Genomic DNA, 19,318 nt, shown 5'->3' on the forward strand with positions numbered 1-19,318 from the left:
AAATTTTCTTTCTGTAGACTTGCTATGTATACAGAAGAATTATGTGTTATACCCTTCCACATCTCTTTCATATTTAGATCTACATGCTGTCTATTGTAACAAAAATTAGCTGCACCTCCCAAGATTTTTCTGCAATGTGTGGTCACAGGAATGCTACTATTTTTCAGTAATGCACTCCTGACCTGGTCTTTCATCCCCAGCAGACTCCAGCTGTACCATTAAGAAAGAAAACCAACAACTTCTGAAAAGTCTTTTTAGTTAATGAATTGGTGTTGATTGCAAGCCAATTACGAGTCTTCCAGTTATATCTTATTTGGTCTCCCCTCAACAACAGCAGTTCCCCAGGAAAGCGTCCTAGGGAATTAGGCGCTCCCTCTGACTATGTGTTCTTACTTCGGCAGATGCAGGAGCCCAGCAAGCCCTAGAACAAGCGAATGCTGTACCATTACAACACTGCAAACGCACTGTGGTGTGAGAGGAGTCTTACGTGTTTAAGGATTAACTCTGAAAGGATGTTGGAACCTAAGTTATATTTAGATCAAAACCTTTGGTGGGAAAAAACAACGGTAGAAAAAGGCAGTCACACAACCTATTAGAGAACTGTGAAGTCCTCACCATTTTTAAGGGACGCAAAGACTTGACATCTGCTGAAGGAATTTCAGATGGTGAATCGCATTCTTCCAAAACCTTCATCTCTCCCTTGTAATTAAAGTCTGAATAAGCAAGCCATCTAGAACAATAAGGATAAAGGATTTATTATTATCAGATACGTTACAAACACAATGATCTTATTAAAATTACTTTTCTTTTTGTACTCATCAGAGCTAGACAATGTGTTTTAATACTGCCAGTACATCAAAACCATGCTCTATTTAAATACACTGGCAACATCAATACTAAGATGATCTCAGAGACTTTTTCTCAATCCAAGCTAAACATGAATGAAAGAGCAGGAAATTACCAATTTGTTTGTTTACCTTAAGAAGCCAGTTTGTTACACTGTAGTATACAAAACCAATGCCAGTAATGAGGATGAGACACTTGCATGAAGTTTTACCTAGGACTGCCACCTTAGTAATTAAGAGGCTTCTAACATCAATCCCACTCAGTTTTTTCAGTGGAAATTATTAAAATACGATTATTTACAGCAATCCATTGGAAAGCAGGCTATCATAATTTTAACATGAAGATTAAAAATACTGAGACTCCTTCAGACTGTTTTAAATCAAAAAGTAAGCTGAATGCAAAAGCTGGACACAGGGTAAGTAGACCAAATAAGGAATGGAGGAAGAGGCATTGAGCCATACAGAAAATTAGTTTCTTAAAACTACAAACAGAGACTACAAGCAGTTAAAAGCTAGACAAAGTTCTATCAAAACTAAGACAAAACTTCATTTTAAATTCCTTCACCACCTCAATCTTCATACGCATATTGTGAGATCACAGGAAGGAAGGCTTGCCTCACATAAAAAGGCAAACTCAAGACTCTTTTCAACAGAATAGCTAATGTCATTCTGGAATTATTTATAAAAGGCACAGAATTCCCAAACTTCAGGAACTGTGAAGTGCTGGCCATTTACCCAGGAAACAGACTACTCCGCTGAATACAGGAAAATTCTAGGCTACCAAGGGGCCTGTATCATATTGCATCACCTCTCTCCAGAAAGCCAGGATATGGCTGCAGCTTGAGGAATGCTCACATGATGTAATATTAATTTTTTGGAATTCAGCCATTGTGTTATAGATATAACAGGGTGGGTGACTAGGGAAACATTATCTGTTCTCCAATGAACTAAAAGCTAATGATAGCTGAACTGTTTGTTCTATTTATAAAGCTACTCAAAGATGGAATTATAGAAGACTTCTGCCAGCAACTACAGGAAACATGCCTTCAAAAATTTGGTTCCACTGCTAGGAGGCCACATAGCACAATGCTGAAGTGTAGAGCTGGGAATATCTACTATATGTTAACTGATTTGTAGCCACAAAAACCCAAATACTGTTCCTATTGCTGACTTGACTTTCACCCCATGATGTTACGCCTCTACCTGCTGGCAAAATGCTATTAAAAGTGTTCAGTACTCACGTTCCTGATTTGATACTTATATAAGGGTTTTTCTCAACATCCAGTTCTTCTAAATTGGCAACTGCACTCTGTATGCAGATAGGAAGTCCCTCTGTAGCACCAGCTGCCAGGCAGAACTCTACCTCTGGAACGTCACAGTCCTATGGAAACAAGTCAAAAGGTAAGGCTTACCCACACTTGCCGAGTCTGCCCCATTGCAGTGGGGAAAGGACCAGTAATGTCTCCTTCTTTTCCCCCCTGTCTTCTCACCCTTCTAATCTAACTCCTGGTTTCATACGATGGAAGGTTTTTAAATGAATACTGGGATTTTTAGAAAAGCTAAGGGAAGTAAAGTCCCACTGACTTTCAAATAGAACTATGCATATATGCCTATTAGGCTACCTTCAGAAAGCTGTTTAAAGGCTCTCCAAGTAAATGATCCAACATTATTTACTGATAGAGAAACTATGCACATAATACTGCCGACTTTTTTTTTTTTTTTTTTTAAAGACAGTGCTTCCACAACACACATATAGATAGATATGACACACGGATAATTAGAACTTTATAGAAATGTCTAGTACTTCATTCCCACTTCCCCTCCTTGGTGATAATTAGGTTCTGTAATGCATCTATGGTTTCAAGTCATATTGAGTTCAATTTTCTGTCATGCTAAATAAATCTACAGCATTCTGGACAAAGAAAGAAAAAGAACAGTACTGGAAAATATTTGCTTTGTTAAGTAAACACTTTAGCTGTTTTTCTGTTACTAAGGAGCAACAACCTCTGTTACCTTACTGAAGGTTTTCTATTGATAGAGACTATGCTGAAGAACAACTTATTGAACACATGATCTTCTCTAGAATTTGCAGGGATTTTAGCGAACCACATTAATAATATTTATATAAAATGCATTGCCAATATTTTTCAGCAGTCAAACACGTCAAGAATCAATGAAGATCTTCTGTAAGGCCCTGCTTCAGCAGCGCATTACAGAACAGTCTTCCTGTTACAGTGAAAGGCAGCTCTCTCACGTGCTTACAGAGTTTGCTCAGCTGTAGCTGGAAACCTTCAGTGATAACTTCACACCACCCCTTCCCTTATCCTCCTGACTCATGGGCCCATTTGCATTAGGCTAGAGGGCTTGGATAGCACGAAGAGACCCAGGAAGTCCTAAATGTGGCTGGAGGAAGATGCTCCTTAAATATGCACTGGAGAAGAGGGACAAGAAGCTGCCCCTGAGGGTGCCCTCACGGGAGCACCTGGTTACTGGATTTGCTGAGGACCCCGGCAGGGTCACATCATGACAGAGATCCCACATGGCCTATGGCTTCTACCAGACTCGAAAGTCAAAACACAAGAGCTTGCAGAGGAACCCAGCATCAGGGCACAAAAGCTCTTAAAGCTATAGCACTTCATCTCATGACACCACCTGCTTGTCCTCCTTTTTCACATAGGTTTTGAGTGGAGCTTTCAAACGATGGAGTAACATCCCACACATAGAAACACACCTCTTTTTGGTTAGCAAACTTCTTTCAGTAGTTATTTAACTGTCAGCAATAAACATGGCAATTGTAATAGATGGGCTTCAGGATATTATTTCACTTTCCTCATGAGACCTGAAGTAAAACAGTATACTGTGTGTTGGCAACTCATATTTCCTCTGTATTGTGCCTTGCAAACAATGCATGTTATTTCTTTTCAGAACAAAAACTGCAATACCAGAATTTTTATTTTCAGATGAGCAAAACTAGAAAAACTAGGAAAAAAAGACTTTTAGTACAATGCTACTTTATGGCAAAGTGCTAAGGAACATCGTTCCTCAATTCTAAGTGTATTGCTAGACAGATTTTTTAAAAAAAGAAGTCTCCTCATAGTTTTCACATATATATGTACCTTATTAAATCATGGTTAAGAATTATTTGATGTTCAGGGTTTGTTTTTGTTTTTTTTTCCTAATAATACGTGATACATGAGAAGGCTGAAATCTGTGAATCCAACAAGAAAGATTGATATGGAAAACCAGAAGTTGCACCTATAAGTATTCCACAAATAATGATGCTAGACTCATAATGGTTTCAGATAAATTCTGAAACGAAGTATTTACAAGACTAGACAAGTGGCAAAATAAAGTACGCTTGCCTGCGGGCTCAGACAGAATATGAGACAGAGTATTTTTAATTTTAATTCAGTAGGATGTTATGTTTTTTTTTCCCCATTTGAAGATTGGAAAAAGCCAGTCTGTATTCTCCTTTCAAGTTTGCTTTCCTGACTCTGAAGCTTACGAGGCAGGTTCCACCCTCAACAGATGAAGAATGTAGCAGTTCTCCAAAGGGCAGGTAAAGCACAAGCACTCACAATAAAATCTCTCCTACTTATCACCATCTCCCTCCAGCCAGATTTTGACAGTCATAAAAAAACCTCTTCTCATTGCAATGGCATTTTTGTCATTGTTAGAGTAAGTCCACAAAGTCCTTTCATAAAGCGTCCCATAGTAAACTGAGGTCTCCGTCAAAAGCAATTCAAATACCTATTTTTAAAGGTAATAACATGTTTGAGCAAGAATTATATTTTCTAAGCACTTTTATTTATAATCCCAAATGTACATTTTGACTTAAATAATGAGTCTGCAGACTGCAGAAAATGAAAAAATTTAGTATTATTGTATGAGGTGAACACTATGTATTTGCAGATGTACACTCAGATACTATGCCATTAATTTATATAATTTAAGCATGTAAACTTTAGCTTGGTAAATATTTGCCCTAGCATGTTCATATTTGCCTGTGCATATTTAATAGGCATCATTACTTTCAGAGGCTTCTCTAACATTCCTAATAAAGCCACCACCTTTAGAAACAAAATGAAAACCACACGAATACGATAGCATTCAGGTTTAGAACTAGGTCCTTCAGTCCGAAGCCCTTTCATTTGCAAGGCGTCAAGATTTTCAAATAAGATACCCACATGCAAATCTATTACCATGCAAAGCTATTACCACAGCATTTCAGGACAGATCCAGAACGGGAAGGTTTCCTCCATACACCCCCCCGCCCCCAGCCCTGCCACCCCATCACAATCAGTCCAAACTCATGCCATATTCATTATCCTACTGACACGTCAGGCAAAAACAGAATAAAAAGCACAGCAAACATCATAGGTAGTTATGTTCATTTCCAATGATAATACACAACCAGCAATGCTTAGGTAGGTCATAGCCTCCGGGCATCCCACTCCGTCTTCCTTTACTCTGCAGTACTCTTCTCCTGCCTCCAGAGTTATTCTGGAGGGCCTGTGCTTCCCTCATGGTCTTTTGGGAGCAGAGATGTTTTCAAAAGCACAGGGAATACTCTCGCTAGCTCGCACAGAAGACAATTCCAAAACAGCGACACACCCCTCAGCAGAAAGGTTAAGGCTTCTTCTGAAGAGGGTCAAGATGACCCTCAAGACCTTAGCATTAAATATTACTCTTCGGTGGCTTCTGACATTTTTCTAGTCTGACCAAGAGCTCCAACCAGAGCCTTCAACCCCCTCAAGGTGGTCTTAGCTGTTTACCCTTCTTCTGATCTAGGGTTATAGCCCTAACACCACCAGCAGGGCTAAGTAATTTCAGCACTCCTCGATCTTCTCCTTGGAGCTGTAAGCTGTTGACTGAAGTGATCAAAATAGCCTATTTAAATGAGGTAGCCCTTTATGTCAAAAACAGGACAAAGAATTACTTAAGTCTGACTTCTTAAGCTAAAGCCAAAATAATGATGAGAGAAGAACCTGTTGAAAACCAGGCCTAATTAGTTCTGGTATTCACACGATTGCTAATACAGTCTAGACATGCATCTTACTTTCAATATACAATTTATCGTTGGGACGTGTCAGCTTCTGCAACTTTTTTTTTTTTTTAAATCTACTCTCTGTTGATACTCCAGCCTTTTTTATCCATTCATAGTTTTCTCCCAGTTCTCGTGCTCTGTACCACTTTTGCTCCTACCTATCACCACCAAACCAAACTACAGAACTCAACAGGGCTGGTAGTAAAGTAAAGTAATATTAAGGAAATTAATTACTACTGCCCTGAAAATACCAACTAGCCAATGATACAATCTGAAGCTACTAGGTGTCTTCCCATGGCATCTGACAAAGTAGCCACTGCTTGAATTAATAACTTCTTTTCACCTAGCAAACCACACCAAAAAAAAGAAACACACCCTCCGTGTAATACTGTGAACATTCCCATTACAAAAAGCTTTGCTTAAGGAGAGTCCACAAGGAATCCTGTTATTCCCTACCTAACTGTCTTGCAGACAGAGATTATAAACTGCTGTTTCAGATCTCATCACCTTGCAAAACAGTGGTTTACAAGATTACTCGAGAATGGAAACATCATCAACTCTTCTCAGCTCTTGTTTTCAGGAAAGAAACATTTAGCATGCTTTCTGGGCTCCCAGAAACAGATAGAAAAAGCCCTCCAAGTCCATAAGATTGATGTATGCCTCTGCAGTAGACCAGAGAACTGACCTGGCTAAAGAGATTGTGCTGCAGGAGCTGCATTGAACCTGTGTGTGCAGGCAGATTTTGCTAGCTTAGGCCCATGTTGACTTGCCTTAGTGGAGTTCAGACTCCTCATTACTTCAAATAGGTCTTCGTTTTACTAGTTGCACGATCTGTTCCTTTGGGATCTTTCCCCCTTCCTCCTAAGTTCCTTCAAATTAAACACACATGGATACATCTAATGTGTATCCACAGTAAGTCAAGCCACAGGTTAACCACAAAGCTAATAGAACCTTTGCTTTTTGTGGAGGCTTGAAGCCAAATCAGGACGAAGCTACTGGCAGACTGTTTCTCAGCAAACTAACATCTGCCAGTAAAAAATAAAAATAATATTAAATGTACCTCCTACCGTTTCTTTAGTAAACATCTGGTTTTTTCTTCTTGGCAAGCCATTTTCTTCTCAAATATTTAGCCAATTTTCAAATCTGCTAACTCAAGGCATCTGAGCAGTTGTTAAACAAGCACCATAAAAAGCCAATAAAGAATTAGAAGGCAAGCCAGACAGCCTGGACTCACAGCCAGTATGACCAAACTAGGCAGGAGAAAAGCCACTGAGCTACCCAGCCTATGAAAAAGAGAATGACAGTAAAACATGTGATCCTGCAGATCACACACACACAAGCTGCCTGAAAAAGAAACAGCTATTTGTCAATTAAAAACAATGTCTGTATTTTTCACCAAAAAAAAAAAAAAAGAAAGAAAGAAAAGTAGCACTTTGGCAAACTACATTCTAAAAGTAGTTCCACAGCAGCTGTAGTACAACCTAAAAAAGAGGGATACTTTCACAAATCAAGGTTTAGAGGACAAAACCCAGACTAGTGAGTTCCACACCCACACTAGCTCCAACCAGCCCTATGGACTAGCAGCAAAAGTCCTCCCAACCAACCATACCCGCTAGAGGTTTAAGTTACACAAGAAACAGTGTTGATTCCCGAACTAGTATACTGTAAACAAAACTTTCCATCTGTCTTCCACACAAATGAACCACATACTGGAAGAACAATGCCTGAACCTATTTAGCTGTATTACAAAGATTTTTATCAAGCAACGATGAAGCTAACCACACTGCCTTTCCTATTGAAGGGTTTTCTTTGATACCCAAGACACACCCAGCTTCCCTTGGCTTCAGACCAGAATTCCACATGTGACTGTGGTACTACTTTAATTATTTAGCCGCCTTCCACATTACTGATCAATATTCATACTCCATATTGGTCAAATGTTTTTAATTTGTTTAGCTCAAATAAATGTTAACCTCATTATTCATGCCCTCAGCCAGCCTCTTTTGAGTTTATTTATTTATTGTTAAGTCTTAACAAGAGAATGAAGAATTTCTAATTGTTATGACATTATGGCCCTGTACTGACGACAAAAAGGTGATCAGTTTTAAAATGGTGATCAGTTTTAAAATGACCTCCATACCAGCAAAGAACAAAGAAACACCACTATTTCTGAAAAACTTTCACATTGCGATACTGCTAGAGAATTAACACTTGTAAAAGGGCTATTACCCTGTGAATAACTGGAATGTTGTGCTAAACAACAAGAGCACTAAGTCTTCTCAAATCACACGATCTGGTAAATATATTTCCCATTCACTGCATAACAATGGATGCATTATATTTAGTTTTAGACACTTGATTCCTATCTTTTCAACAAAACGCCTTTTAAACCTCTGGCTGTACACACAGCCAGATGCTGAGGTGCACCACTTGTCCACATAGAACCCCTACAGATAGCACAAAACTGTAGAGGGAGCGACAGTAATTTTTGGAGACCACGCCATACAAATGGGATTGGAAAGCCAACTACTAATTTCTGAAACAGAATCCATACAGACACAGTAGACAGTTTAAGCTTAAGATAAACATTTGGAAAATATGAAGTGACTCCATTTAATTTCAATTAACTGGACAGGAAAACATCTAAAAGGAAGGGAGTCACTGTGTCAGGTAAAGATGGTGGCAAAGTAAGATAGTCCATCTGCTCATAACCTTCATGAAGAAAGGGAAATTTAGTGCAAGAAAAGCCTATCTTGAAGGAAAATTTATCTTGAAGGTGAAAAAACGTGATTCATAGCAAACTTGAATAAAATTGGAAACACAGCATACACACATTGTCCACTGCTAGTAATACACCACGACTGCCAACAGAAATTAATTATGTGTGCGAGTATATTATCAACAAAGTCTATACCTTTGTTACATGTCTGATTGAACCAACTGTGAGGTTTCTTCGACGATGTTTCACACCCGGGAGATCCCAAAGATGATCCAGCACAGTCTCTCCTTCTTCTAGAACGTATTTCCGACCCTGGAACTTTGGTTTCTCATAAAAAATCCAACTGTAATAATAATATCATGAACTGAGTTGCTGCTGTTAGGTAAGACTGTCCTTACACAGCACATTTGTTAGAAAGCTCAGTAATGAGCTCTTTTTATCAAGCCAACTATCAGACCTTTCTTGTGCTGTCCCTCAGTAGTCACATTCACTTTAGATAAATACAGGGCTTGTACTTCTGTGCTTTAAAAATAAAATACACGATTCTCCTCCAGGATGTAGCCTAGCATAAATTAAAATATTAACTGTGTAAAAATACAGCTAAAACACAATGTAAATAAAAAGCCTTATTTTACCGGAACAAATATATTAATTAACACATCAAAACATGTCCTGTTCAGGCAGATACTACACAAGGAATCAAATATATACATACTAATAATGGCATTCAGTATTTCTTACGGCATGAAATAAATGTATGCAAAACCAAACAAAGCTGCTTCGAAACTACATAAATGTGACATGCATTGTTACTACAGCTGACAGTCAGAAACATTCACTGTAAGCGCTACCAACTAAATTCCAGTGCAACAACTGACATGGTCTCAGCCCCAGCTTCCCAAAGCAAACCAAGAAACGCTTGCAAAATCTACCTTAAAGGCACTTGTATTTCCTTCTGCATACACATTCCTCTAAATGCTACATTGCAAACAGCAGCTGAGATTGTTCATTTTATGGTACTTTTGCAACAGCTACTGTATAATGAAACTGAACTGTAAAAAAAAAAAAACATTTTCTTTGGCATACACATGCTTCTAGCGATGATTATGGCTGTACTGTCTCAGCACTTCAGGCAAGAAGTCTAAACTTACTTGTGGTTCTATTAGAAACTTTCTGTTTGAAGCTAGTTCCCCGGAGAAACAATATATTTTTTTTTTTGTACTGCAGCATTTGAAGCCTTGTTTCAAGCTTTTTTCATTGGTATCAGTCTAATTATAAAGAAAGAAAAAGACACTCTTGCAGATCAGACGTGTGTCATAAATAAAAGAAATGAAAATACAAGAGAAAAACATATACAGTCTTTTGGAAAGACTTTATTTAAATATGACCTGGATTTCTTACCATCCTCTAATTATCCTAAGTAATGCTCCAATGGGAAAGATCCAGGACGTGGTATCTAGCACATCAGAATTAACTTCTTGTTTACTTTTGCTGCCATAAATATCATAAATAATAATCTGAAACAACATACAATGCATACGAATGAGGGCCCATTTCAACATACAGTGCAGACAGTTATTTTTTGCTTGGAATAAAACCTGTTTCACTTTGTGCCCACTTGACTGATACGCTACACATTTTCTTCTTTTATGAAACACTCTACTGAACTAAACCAGCAGCTGCTGACAGAAATATAATAAATTTACTAGTGGCAGGATTTTTAATAATATAATCTCATTATTAGCATGTGCAAGCATATGCACCACTAAAATATAGAAAACTAGGCTAACAACTTCAGATGCTTTCCTTTCAAAAATTTTGGTATAACAAATTATTCCATGTATCATATTGATCTGCGCGACACAAATTCAGCTTACCTTTCCTGGTCTTGGATTGTATTTGAGACATGCCCTGTCAACGAGGTTCTGAAATTAAAAGGACATGGAAAACAACTATTAACATCTACAACAGTAGCATAAAGCATAGACAGATTATTCTGGTTCCACTATTCCTTACATGTATGCAACTGTCACTAGCAGAAACAATCAAGATTTGTTTCACTATCATTCAGAGTTGGTGTAAATAGTTGAACAGAATCAAACAATCGGCAGACAGCAGCAGGTGGTAGAAAGGAAGAACTATTATGAAAGTTACAAATTTTGGAGATATACTACCCTTTCCCAGCAAACAATAAACTGCGTGTTTTAACAGTGGCAAAACCAAAGCAGGCCTCTACCACAGACTGAAATATTCCCAACATCATGGAAAGATGTTATTCTTCAGTTACGCATTTGGTCAGTGCGGCCTTTTCAATTTCTAGATATTAGAAGAACTGTTTCCACACCCTCATCTGCCATTGCTTTAAATAAATTAAAGAAGAAATGCTAATATGTGGAAGCAGCTATATTACTTGCTAACTGAGCTACAATTTGTAGAAGACTCTGCAATGAAACAATCGAACAGACCAGTAAAAGCAAGTATTTATACTTTTTGGACAATGCAGCTCTACTAATCTCAGAAGTAGAAGAAATCAAAGAACAAATTTCATACAGAAGGCAGTTCATTCATCTTAAAGTTGAAATGTCCTTAACATCGACAAGTCTGTGTTTTGCTACTATACAGACTTGCTATTATGCATATTTTCCTACTGTACTTTCTGTTCACATCTTCTGTTTTACAATTAAGTCACTTTCAGCTGTGCGCTGAACCAAGAATAGTACATTTTAAAAATTATTTTATAAGACGACTTTATATTTATAAACTATTATAACAAATGACAGTAATTACGCTGTTTAAGATCAAAGAATTAATGTTAAAAAGGGAGCAAGGAGAACAGGGAGACAGCAATTTTGAATCTGGGCTAATCACTGCGATTACTAATATGATGTGACACAACGTCTTACCACTGACAGTTCTCCCAGTTTTGGCATGGTGTTGTCTTGAGACCAATGAATCTTTGGCTGCAACATATCCTGGAGAATGCTTCCAAACCTGGGCCCCTTCTCAGAGGGGCAATTGCTGGCAGATTTCAAATACTGGTAGTACACACTTGTAGGAGGATGCTTGAGAGTGGCATCAGCTTTCTGTGAAACTGGCTTACAAGGTGTTTGACTGGGAGAAGCCACATCTGGAAACAGTTCTGGTTGCTCCTTAGAGTCAAGTTGTTCCTTTGAAAGAAGCGGTGATTGTTCAGGAAACAAAAATCTAGTTTGGTCATTTGACTGAAGGGTTGGTTTTGAATTCCCTCTCCACTGACTGGAAAGACATTCTCCTTCTCTCTCAACATCAAGCACATTTTCTTCATATGGTGATTCTTCCTCCTCCTCGTCCTCCACTCCCTCCTCCTCGTCCTCTTTACTGAACTGAGTAGTAAACTGTAAGCGCTCAGAAACCAACTGGAGAAGGGACAGCACAGAAGCGTCGTCAGTATTATCTTTAGATATTCCACTAGGACGGCCTTCTGGTGACATGTCTGTGGAAAGTAAGTCTTCTTGGGAGCTGTCGTCTTCATATATTGGAGACAAAGAGAAAGGATATATTCTACAGCGCTTAGCCTCCACGCTCAGAAATGACTCCGAGCTACAGCTATCTGTCGCTTCATTCAACTTCTTATCCTTCCCATCCTTCCCATAAAGACAGGCTGGCTCGTGTTTACTCTTTGCTCTTTCGCGCATTAGATGATCTATATTATCCAAAGGCAGAACAGAAGAAGAAAGCGAACCAGTTTGCGTATCGTCAGTTGAGACAGCTTTGTTCTCAGTTTGAAGGGCACCTTCATAAATGATAGTGAAAGAACTGTTTTCCCACTGTTCAATTAGTGGAGAAATGGCCAAAAGATCCAACGGTTCCTTCATGTCATCACTACAGTCCAGACCATTTTCTTCAAGCTGATCATCTCTCTTCATGTCATGATCCTTCACTTGCTTCAGATTCTCGTTATTTTGCGCAAAAAGTGTGTTGAAGCAGTTTTTCCCTTCACTGCCCTCTCCAATAACAGACAATTCCGGTACAGTGAACTGTGTATTTAATCCAGTATTAACCTCTGCTATCTCAACTGCCCCTTCTGCTAGTTCCTCTTTACTCTCCACCACCTTTAGATCTTCTAAGGTTGCTTTTATTTGTGCAGGTACTTCTTCTGCAGCTTCTCTTCCGCAGTGTTCATACGGACTGTCCTCTGCATTCCTTTCCAGAGAACCCTGAGGACTGCTTTTGTCTTTGGATTCACTCTGCATGCTGATACATTCTTCATCAGACATAAAAGAGGACAAATTAACATTTACAGTTGGCAGCAACGTGCACTCTGGCATATTTGTATTATTGCATGAATCTTTTAACTGCAGTGACAGAAGCATCTCTTCAGTCACACTAGCATCTCTATGTATTAAATGTGAAGATCCATCAGATTTTCTACTAGTTGCTGATACTCCAGCTTTGCCACACAACTCTGCTGCAGCCAGATGTTCACACACCTTTCTATTTTGTCTCTCTTTGGCTGGTGTCATCAGATCCGATTCTGGCCTTGCTGAACTACCAGTGGGTAGGAATCCATTTGTTTGACACGTAAATGCATTATTTGGTATCTTTTCACCGCTTTGGGGCCAATCTATGCCATTTTCCATACTATTTGGAAGTAAAGAAAGAACTGAGCAATCTGCCTTTTCACAGTTTACAGCTACACTCCGAGTTTCTGTGTTCTCTGTCGGTTTCTGTGTTTTGGCAGGTAACTTCATATCCAGGTTTAAAATTTTTGGGGTTTCAGCCTTAGGTTCAGGCTCAACCTTTTCAGAAGGCCTTTTATTCTCACTGCCTTGCCACTGATTGGATGCCAGTTTTTGTTTGGCTGAGTTAATGACTTCATCAATTATTTCTTTTGCTTTTAGTGCTAGTGCACTATGTAGGTCAATTTTATCAGGGATGTAAGATAGTATCTTTTCATCTTGATTATTTGTATCCACTGTTTCATTTCCTGTAAATGAAGATGAGCCTCCTCTGCTGCTCTCATTGAAATGTTTTAATGACTGCACAGCTGACTGGATTTCTTCTGCTTTCAGCTGTACAGTTCCAGCTTTCTGATCATTTAGAATATCCGTGTTCATTAAACCATCCTTGCTTCCACAACGCTGGCAGACACCAATGGCTTGTTTTGCTATTATTTCTTCTATAGCCAAGTGTAAAACTGAGTCCACTATTTCCTCAGCTTTCTTAAACAAAACAGCAGCATCTTGGAATCTAGCATGTTCTAGTCCCTTCACATCAGTATCTTCCTGTAGTTCCTCAGAACAGAGCTCATTTGACTCTGCAGGTGCAGCAGCTGTTTGATCATCCATCAGAGACGGGGCTTCTGAGATAGGAGAAGCATGGTTACCAAGATTCACCTGTCCCACAGCATTTCTGCACACGCTCTCAGTACAGGCGGACTCAGATGCCACTTCTGAAGATTCCAAAGGACAGATGGGTGACGGCATTATCTCTGCCAAGAGACTGCCATCAGCCTGTTGTGCGGATGAGGCATCTTCTGCCCCATCATCAGCTCTGTGGCTGGAGGAGTAACCGTTCCCCTGAGCAATGCTCGATGTTTCCAAGGCAGAAATGGAAAGGTTGGAGGCTTCTCCGGATCCCAGAGTAGGTGAAGAGGACCTGGGGATGCAAACACTCCTCCCATGTACTCCAGCAGCAGAGCAATCAAGTATAGCTGGAGTAAGCTCACGTTCCAGAGAATCAGCCAGGCATGAAGCTTTCAGGTCTTCTGAGCAAAGTGGTGCCTTGATCATTCTGTCCTCAGGGATTATTCTCCGAAAACCAGCAGCTGGAAATATTAAGCTGTCCTGTTCAGAATCTGTAGACCATCTAGCAATCTGGCCATTTTCAGAGTTAGTGCCAGGAGGAGGCATTTTTCCTTGGTTGTCAGATGAAGAATCAAGTACTGTAGGTGATATCCTAGGCTTATTACTGTTTTCCTTCTTGGAAGAAAAATTAATACACTTATTTTCAGAAACAGGTGGAGATTCAGAAATTACGTCAACATCAACATTTTCACAGATGAAAGCAGAATGGTTGGCAAAAGTTCTTTCTCCGTCTCTCAAGGCAGAAAAAGAAGCCTCCAGAATGTTTTCTTGTGACTTAGAAATATGAGAGGAAAGTTCAGAGATGCAATCCTTACACTTAGAGGGAACAAAAGCAACCTCAGTCATACCAGTCTTGTTGATTTCAGAAGCAGCAGGAGTAGGATCATCTGTCCTGTCAATACTGGTTGCTGTATTATCTTCTGTGAGCATAACTAATGCCTTGGCAGGAATGTCTTGAACAGTTTCAAGGGAAACAGGACCACAGTTGTGGACAGGAACTGAGCTCTCCAAGAGGCTTATGTCTACAGGCTCAGAGGATTTGCTCTTTTCACATTCAACATCAGGACAAGAAACAGTCTCTCGCACATCTTTTAAACTCACTTCTCTTTTCCCTACAGTTTTATTTTCAGTCTTGCAACTAGGATGAAGAGAAGCTGCGCAACAGCCTCCAGTTTCAAAAGAAGACTCATCAGTAACAGAGAGAGGTGCTGTCAGCTCATCGAAGTTAGATTTCATACTCTCACACACAGCTATGCATGATGATACATTGGCAAGGTTTTCCACTGCAACTTCAGATAAAACCTTTGTTGTTTTCAGACCCTCAGTTTCCAGACAAAGTAAACCAGTCTGCAGTGTGGCAGTATCCTTAGAATTCTCCAAAAGGATTAACTGGTGATCATTTTGTATGTGCACTGGCTTCCCTAACTCACTCAATTCTTCATTACAAGTCTCCCTGCCCATGACTGTATCTTCATCATTTTTAATAGATGACACTGAAGCAATTAGATTACCTCCAGCTATGCATTTTTCTCCTCTGGACTCCACTCTAAGTGAAGTGAGTATTTGTTCATTAAAAGGTAAAAGAGCAGTAACAAGAAAGTTCTGTGGATTTTGCTCTCTTTCTACATCTGCCACAGTTTTCTGTGTATCGCTTTTTCTTGGATCACTGTCTTTATCTGCGCTACCTGTGTGCTGATCAGCTTGCTGCTGAAATGTAGCGGTTCTGGAATGAAGCATCTGGTCATCCGGTGTTAGCTCCGACTGACTATCCATTTGATGATTATAGCCATGTTCTCCCTTACTCACCTGTAGTTCTTCAGTAACTGTCTTATTTTTTGATTTGTGTGAATGTAAACAATCATCCTGCATTTCTTTTGTGCACTCCTTATTAGCTGCTTTACAACAATGATTTTCTTTATCAAAGTTAGAAGTGGCATTTTTGTCTGCCTGAAACTGAGCTTCTGCTTCTCCCAGCAGTCCAACTTCTTTTCCAACCAAATCACTTGCAGAACTCATGTTAAGGGAACTGGTAATCTGGGAAGTGGAATTGGTTAGGATCTCATTGTTTCTACTACTAGATGACATTAATGAATCTAGTGAACATGTCCTTTCAATTTTTGTTGCAGCTAATGCAGGTGTATGTTTTAAGTCTATCTCATGAGATGGTTCGGTAAATGAAGTTGTGGTCTTTGCAGTTATTTCATGTTTATTGCTACCCAAACAATGCTGAACTTTAACAGACTTTTTCATTCCCATTTTAACTGCAGAAGAATTTACTATGACGTCATCTTCATGATCTTTACTCTCATCTTCTCCATTTTCTTTTATTAAGTGTGCTGATTTCGGAGAGACAGTTGTTTGGATTTGTCCATTTTCTTTGATCATTGAACCATTTTTGTTCTCAGTACTTTCTTCTCCTTTTTCAGCCGTTTCTGATTGATTCTTCAGTATCTGCCTAATCCTTGCAGAACCTCGATATGTTGCGTAAGTGACTGCGGGTGCTTCTGGCTTCCGTTGCATCTGCCTGTAACAAGGACCATCATTATCAGCACAAAAAAGACCATCTAAATAGCTAGTGTGATAATAAAGGTTAACACAAACTGTAGATGATGTACAGTACTGTCCTCCTCCATGGGTCAGCACAAACTGCAGATTGCACACAACACTATTTTCCTCCTTTTTCTGCTCTTTCTAAGCATGGCTTTGCATGACAAACGATACATCAACTACCTTTTACTGAAAAAGTCAACTTAAACTATAAGCAAAAAGTAGATGTTTCTATAAACAACTATCATCTGATTTCTACTAGAAAATGGAATTACTATTTACAAACGCCACTGCAAATCAACACCTGCAGTGACAGAAATAAGCATACTTTTGTGAAGATGTTATACCCTACTAAAGCGTGTCTATACTTTAAAACTGAAAAACAATTACTGTACTAATGTTCATTAAAATATTGAATTTAAATTTAAATTTTTACCCAAGCTCTCAAGACATTGTTAAGGAACAGGATTAGGAGAAGGAAAACATGTGGAGAAAAGAAAGCATACAACAGGAAATGCTTTCTGAACCACAGGGCAGTAAGGAAACAGAGCGAATGGAGATCAGGTAAGAATGAAGACTGCTTGAATGCTGGAAGAAATACCAAAAGGAGAAGCCTAGAAATGTGACAAGGACTTGGTAGATCTGGCCATTCATCAGTCTCAAAATTATTAGCAAAAAAAGTGAATGCAAAAACTAACAAACAAAAGAATCACCATGGAAAAACTGTGATCCTCATCCTTCACCGCTCTTTCTGATATACTAAGGACAAATTCAGAGCCTGTCATTTTCAATTTTCTGAAAAGGCAGGTTTTCTTCTTCAAACTAACAGATATCACAGATACCTTCTCTCTAACGCTTCTGTCCTTTCCCCCTATTTTTCTGTCGGTTAAAGAATTCTCACAAAAATCGGGCAGTGACAATATGAATGTGACCGTTCGCTTTTCCATTCTTCACCTTAGGACAAAGCAGATGCTCAGATTGTGCTTAAACTCCATTCTGCATCAGCTCCCACCTAAACTAAGAACAAACCTTTTTAAACTCTTACCCAGCCTGACCCTATGTCTGTTAACCCGGTGGCTGGAAGTGACCATTCACCTGTCTGGGAAATTGCCATACTCCTTTCAGAAGAGTCTCTTGGGGGGGGGGGGGGAAGAGTTAGCTAAGATTTTGCTTTCTAATATAAAAGCAATGCAATAAGTAAAAAAATCTTTAAAGCATTTTAAAAAGCTCTGCAGCTTACCATTAGTTCACATTTACTAAGAAGTTATTACAGTTCTAGAGTTGACAACAAATAATTTAAGTGAGAAATAGAAAATAAATTTACTAAGAAAAACTGAACAGCAAAATAAATAATTTTGTTTGAGTATCATTGAGTAACTATAACTTCAAATATTGTCTGTATGGATTTTGAGTACGTATTCTTTCAATAGGTACAGAAAAATATAAAATGGAGTGGATTTACCAGGCTAAAATAGAATCTATTTTCTGTCAAGTTTTGAGAGGACCAGATTCTTATTTCAATAATAATTTTATTTTGAAGAAGGAACTTACTACTATTTAAAATCACCAGTAATCTCCCTCCTTGTGCAGTATTTGGACATGTATATTAGACTAATGCCAAAATATCTGAATATGGGAACTCAGACATTATTAAAACTTGAAAATTAGGTTTGTATTGGGGTTGAATTCATTGTACTACCTGATGAAAGTTACAGCAGAATCCCAGTATAGGTTTTATTAGCCAGGTATACTAAGTTATAGAGGAAACAGGAAGGTCATGTATAAACACCATGTCTCCTAAGCTTTTGCAGTGTTAGATGTTTACATTTAATCTTCTATAGCACTAGTTTGTTTTCCAGTGGTAGCAGTGGTAGCTGCTAAATACACACACATGTTGTTGTCTTCAGCACTCACAGCTCTTCAAAGAAACACACACATTTCTGAGTGAAAGAAAACAAAACACAGCTGGAGAAAGGGCAGTAGAGAAGAAGGAAATTTTTTTTGTTTTCCTTAAAAAATAAAAATGATGTTGTTTTCCACTTCCTCACAGAAAACTTCCTTCTACATTAGAAGATATTTTCCAAAGCTCCAGAGATCCTAAAAATCTTAGGGGAAGGATTTGCTGAGTTCTATAGTACACTATATTCACTCATGATCAAACAGCCACAGCCATAATAAATGTAAGTCTTAAGAATGTAAGAGCTGATCATGCTCTCATTCAGAATTAACCTTACTGAGTAACCTCTCCTATGTCCGTTAAATCAGAATAGGATCAAAATGTTTTAAATAATCACTATTAAGCTTTTACAAAATCCATCAGCTCTCCCATACTTTGACCAACCTCAAAAATAAAAGTCAGTCTACAGCCATCCTCAATCCGGATAAAGTTTCTTTCAAGAAAATAAACAGAACACAGGTTGACACCAATCCTCTAAAAAAGGTTTATGGATTCTTGAAAATGAAAACTGTAATGATGTGTGTTTAAAGTGAGCACAGTAATGGTACTGCAAGGTACCAAACATTCATTTTCACCACAATCAAGATATTATTTTGAATAAATGGCCTGATGACAATTAACTTTTACTGAGCACCTTTCATTCTGCTGTTGATATTTTGTCTGATATGCAGTGGGAAGAATTCAGAATTTATCTATAAAAATGTGGCAAGAACTAGTGCTTGACACAAACCTGGAAAATGTCCTTCCGTTTGTCTCCCACACCCAACTTTGCCTTCAGATTTCTTCCAGTAACTCAGCAATTCTTAAATCCAAAGCATCCAGAAGTGGGATGAATAAGGTAATTTTACAGAATACTGC

The 19,318-nt window shown here is 38.6% G+C and overlaps 1 protein-coding gene across 2 annotated transcripts in view; it reads right to left on the reverse strand.

The window, feature by feature from the left end:
• CRYBG3 (crystallin beta-gamma domain containing 3) overlaps nt 1-19,318 on the reverse strand; it is a 95,797-nt gene that overhangs the window by 35,935 nt on the left and 40,544 nt on the right. For both annotated transcript variants that reach the window (XR_010072875.1, XM_063348713.1), the window contains exons 4-9: nt 11,515-16,480; nt 10,489-10,536; nt 10,013-10,128; nt 8,807-8,954; nt 2,087-2,226; nt 616-730 (exon numbers count right to left, since the gene is read on the reverse strand). Coding sequence is in view for 1 of the 2 variants with exons in the window: in XM_063348713.1 (XP_063204783.1) it covers nt 616-730; nt 2,087-2,226; nt 8,807-8,954; nt 10,013-10,128; nt 10,489-10,536; nt 11,515-16,480 (5,533 nt within the window). In the remaining variant the exon portion in view is untranslated. The remainder of the gene's footprint in view (nt 1-615; nt 731-2,086; nt 2,227-8,806; nt 8,955-10,012; nt 10,129-10,488; nt 10,537-11,514; nt 16,481-19,318) is intronic.

Source organism: Chroicocephalus ridibundus, chromosome 1, assembly GCF_963924245.1.
Source record: "Chroicocephalus ridibundus chromosome 1, bChrRid1.1, whole genome shotgun sequence".
NCBI classification, from domain to species: Eukaryota; Metazoa; Chordata; class Aves; order Charadriiformes; family Laridae; genus Chroicocephalus; species Chroicocephalus ridibundus.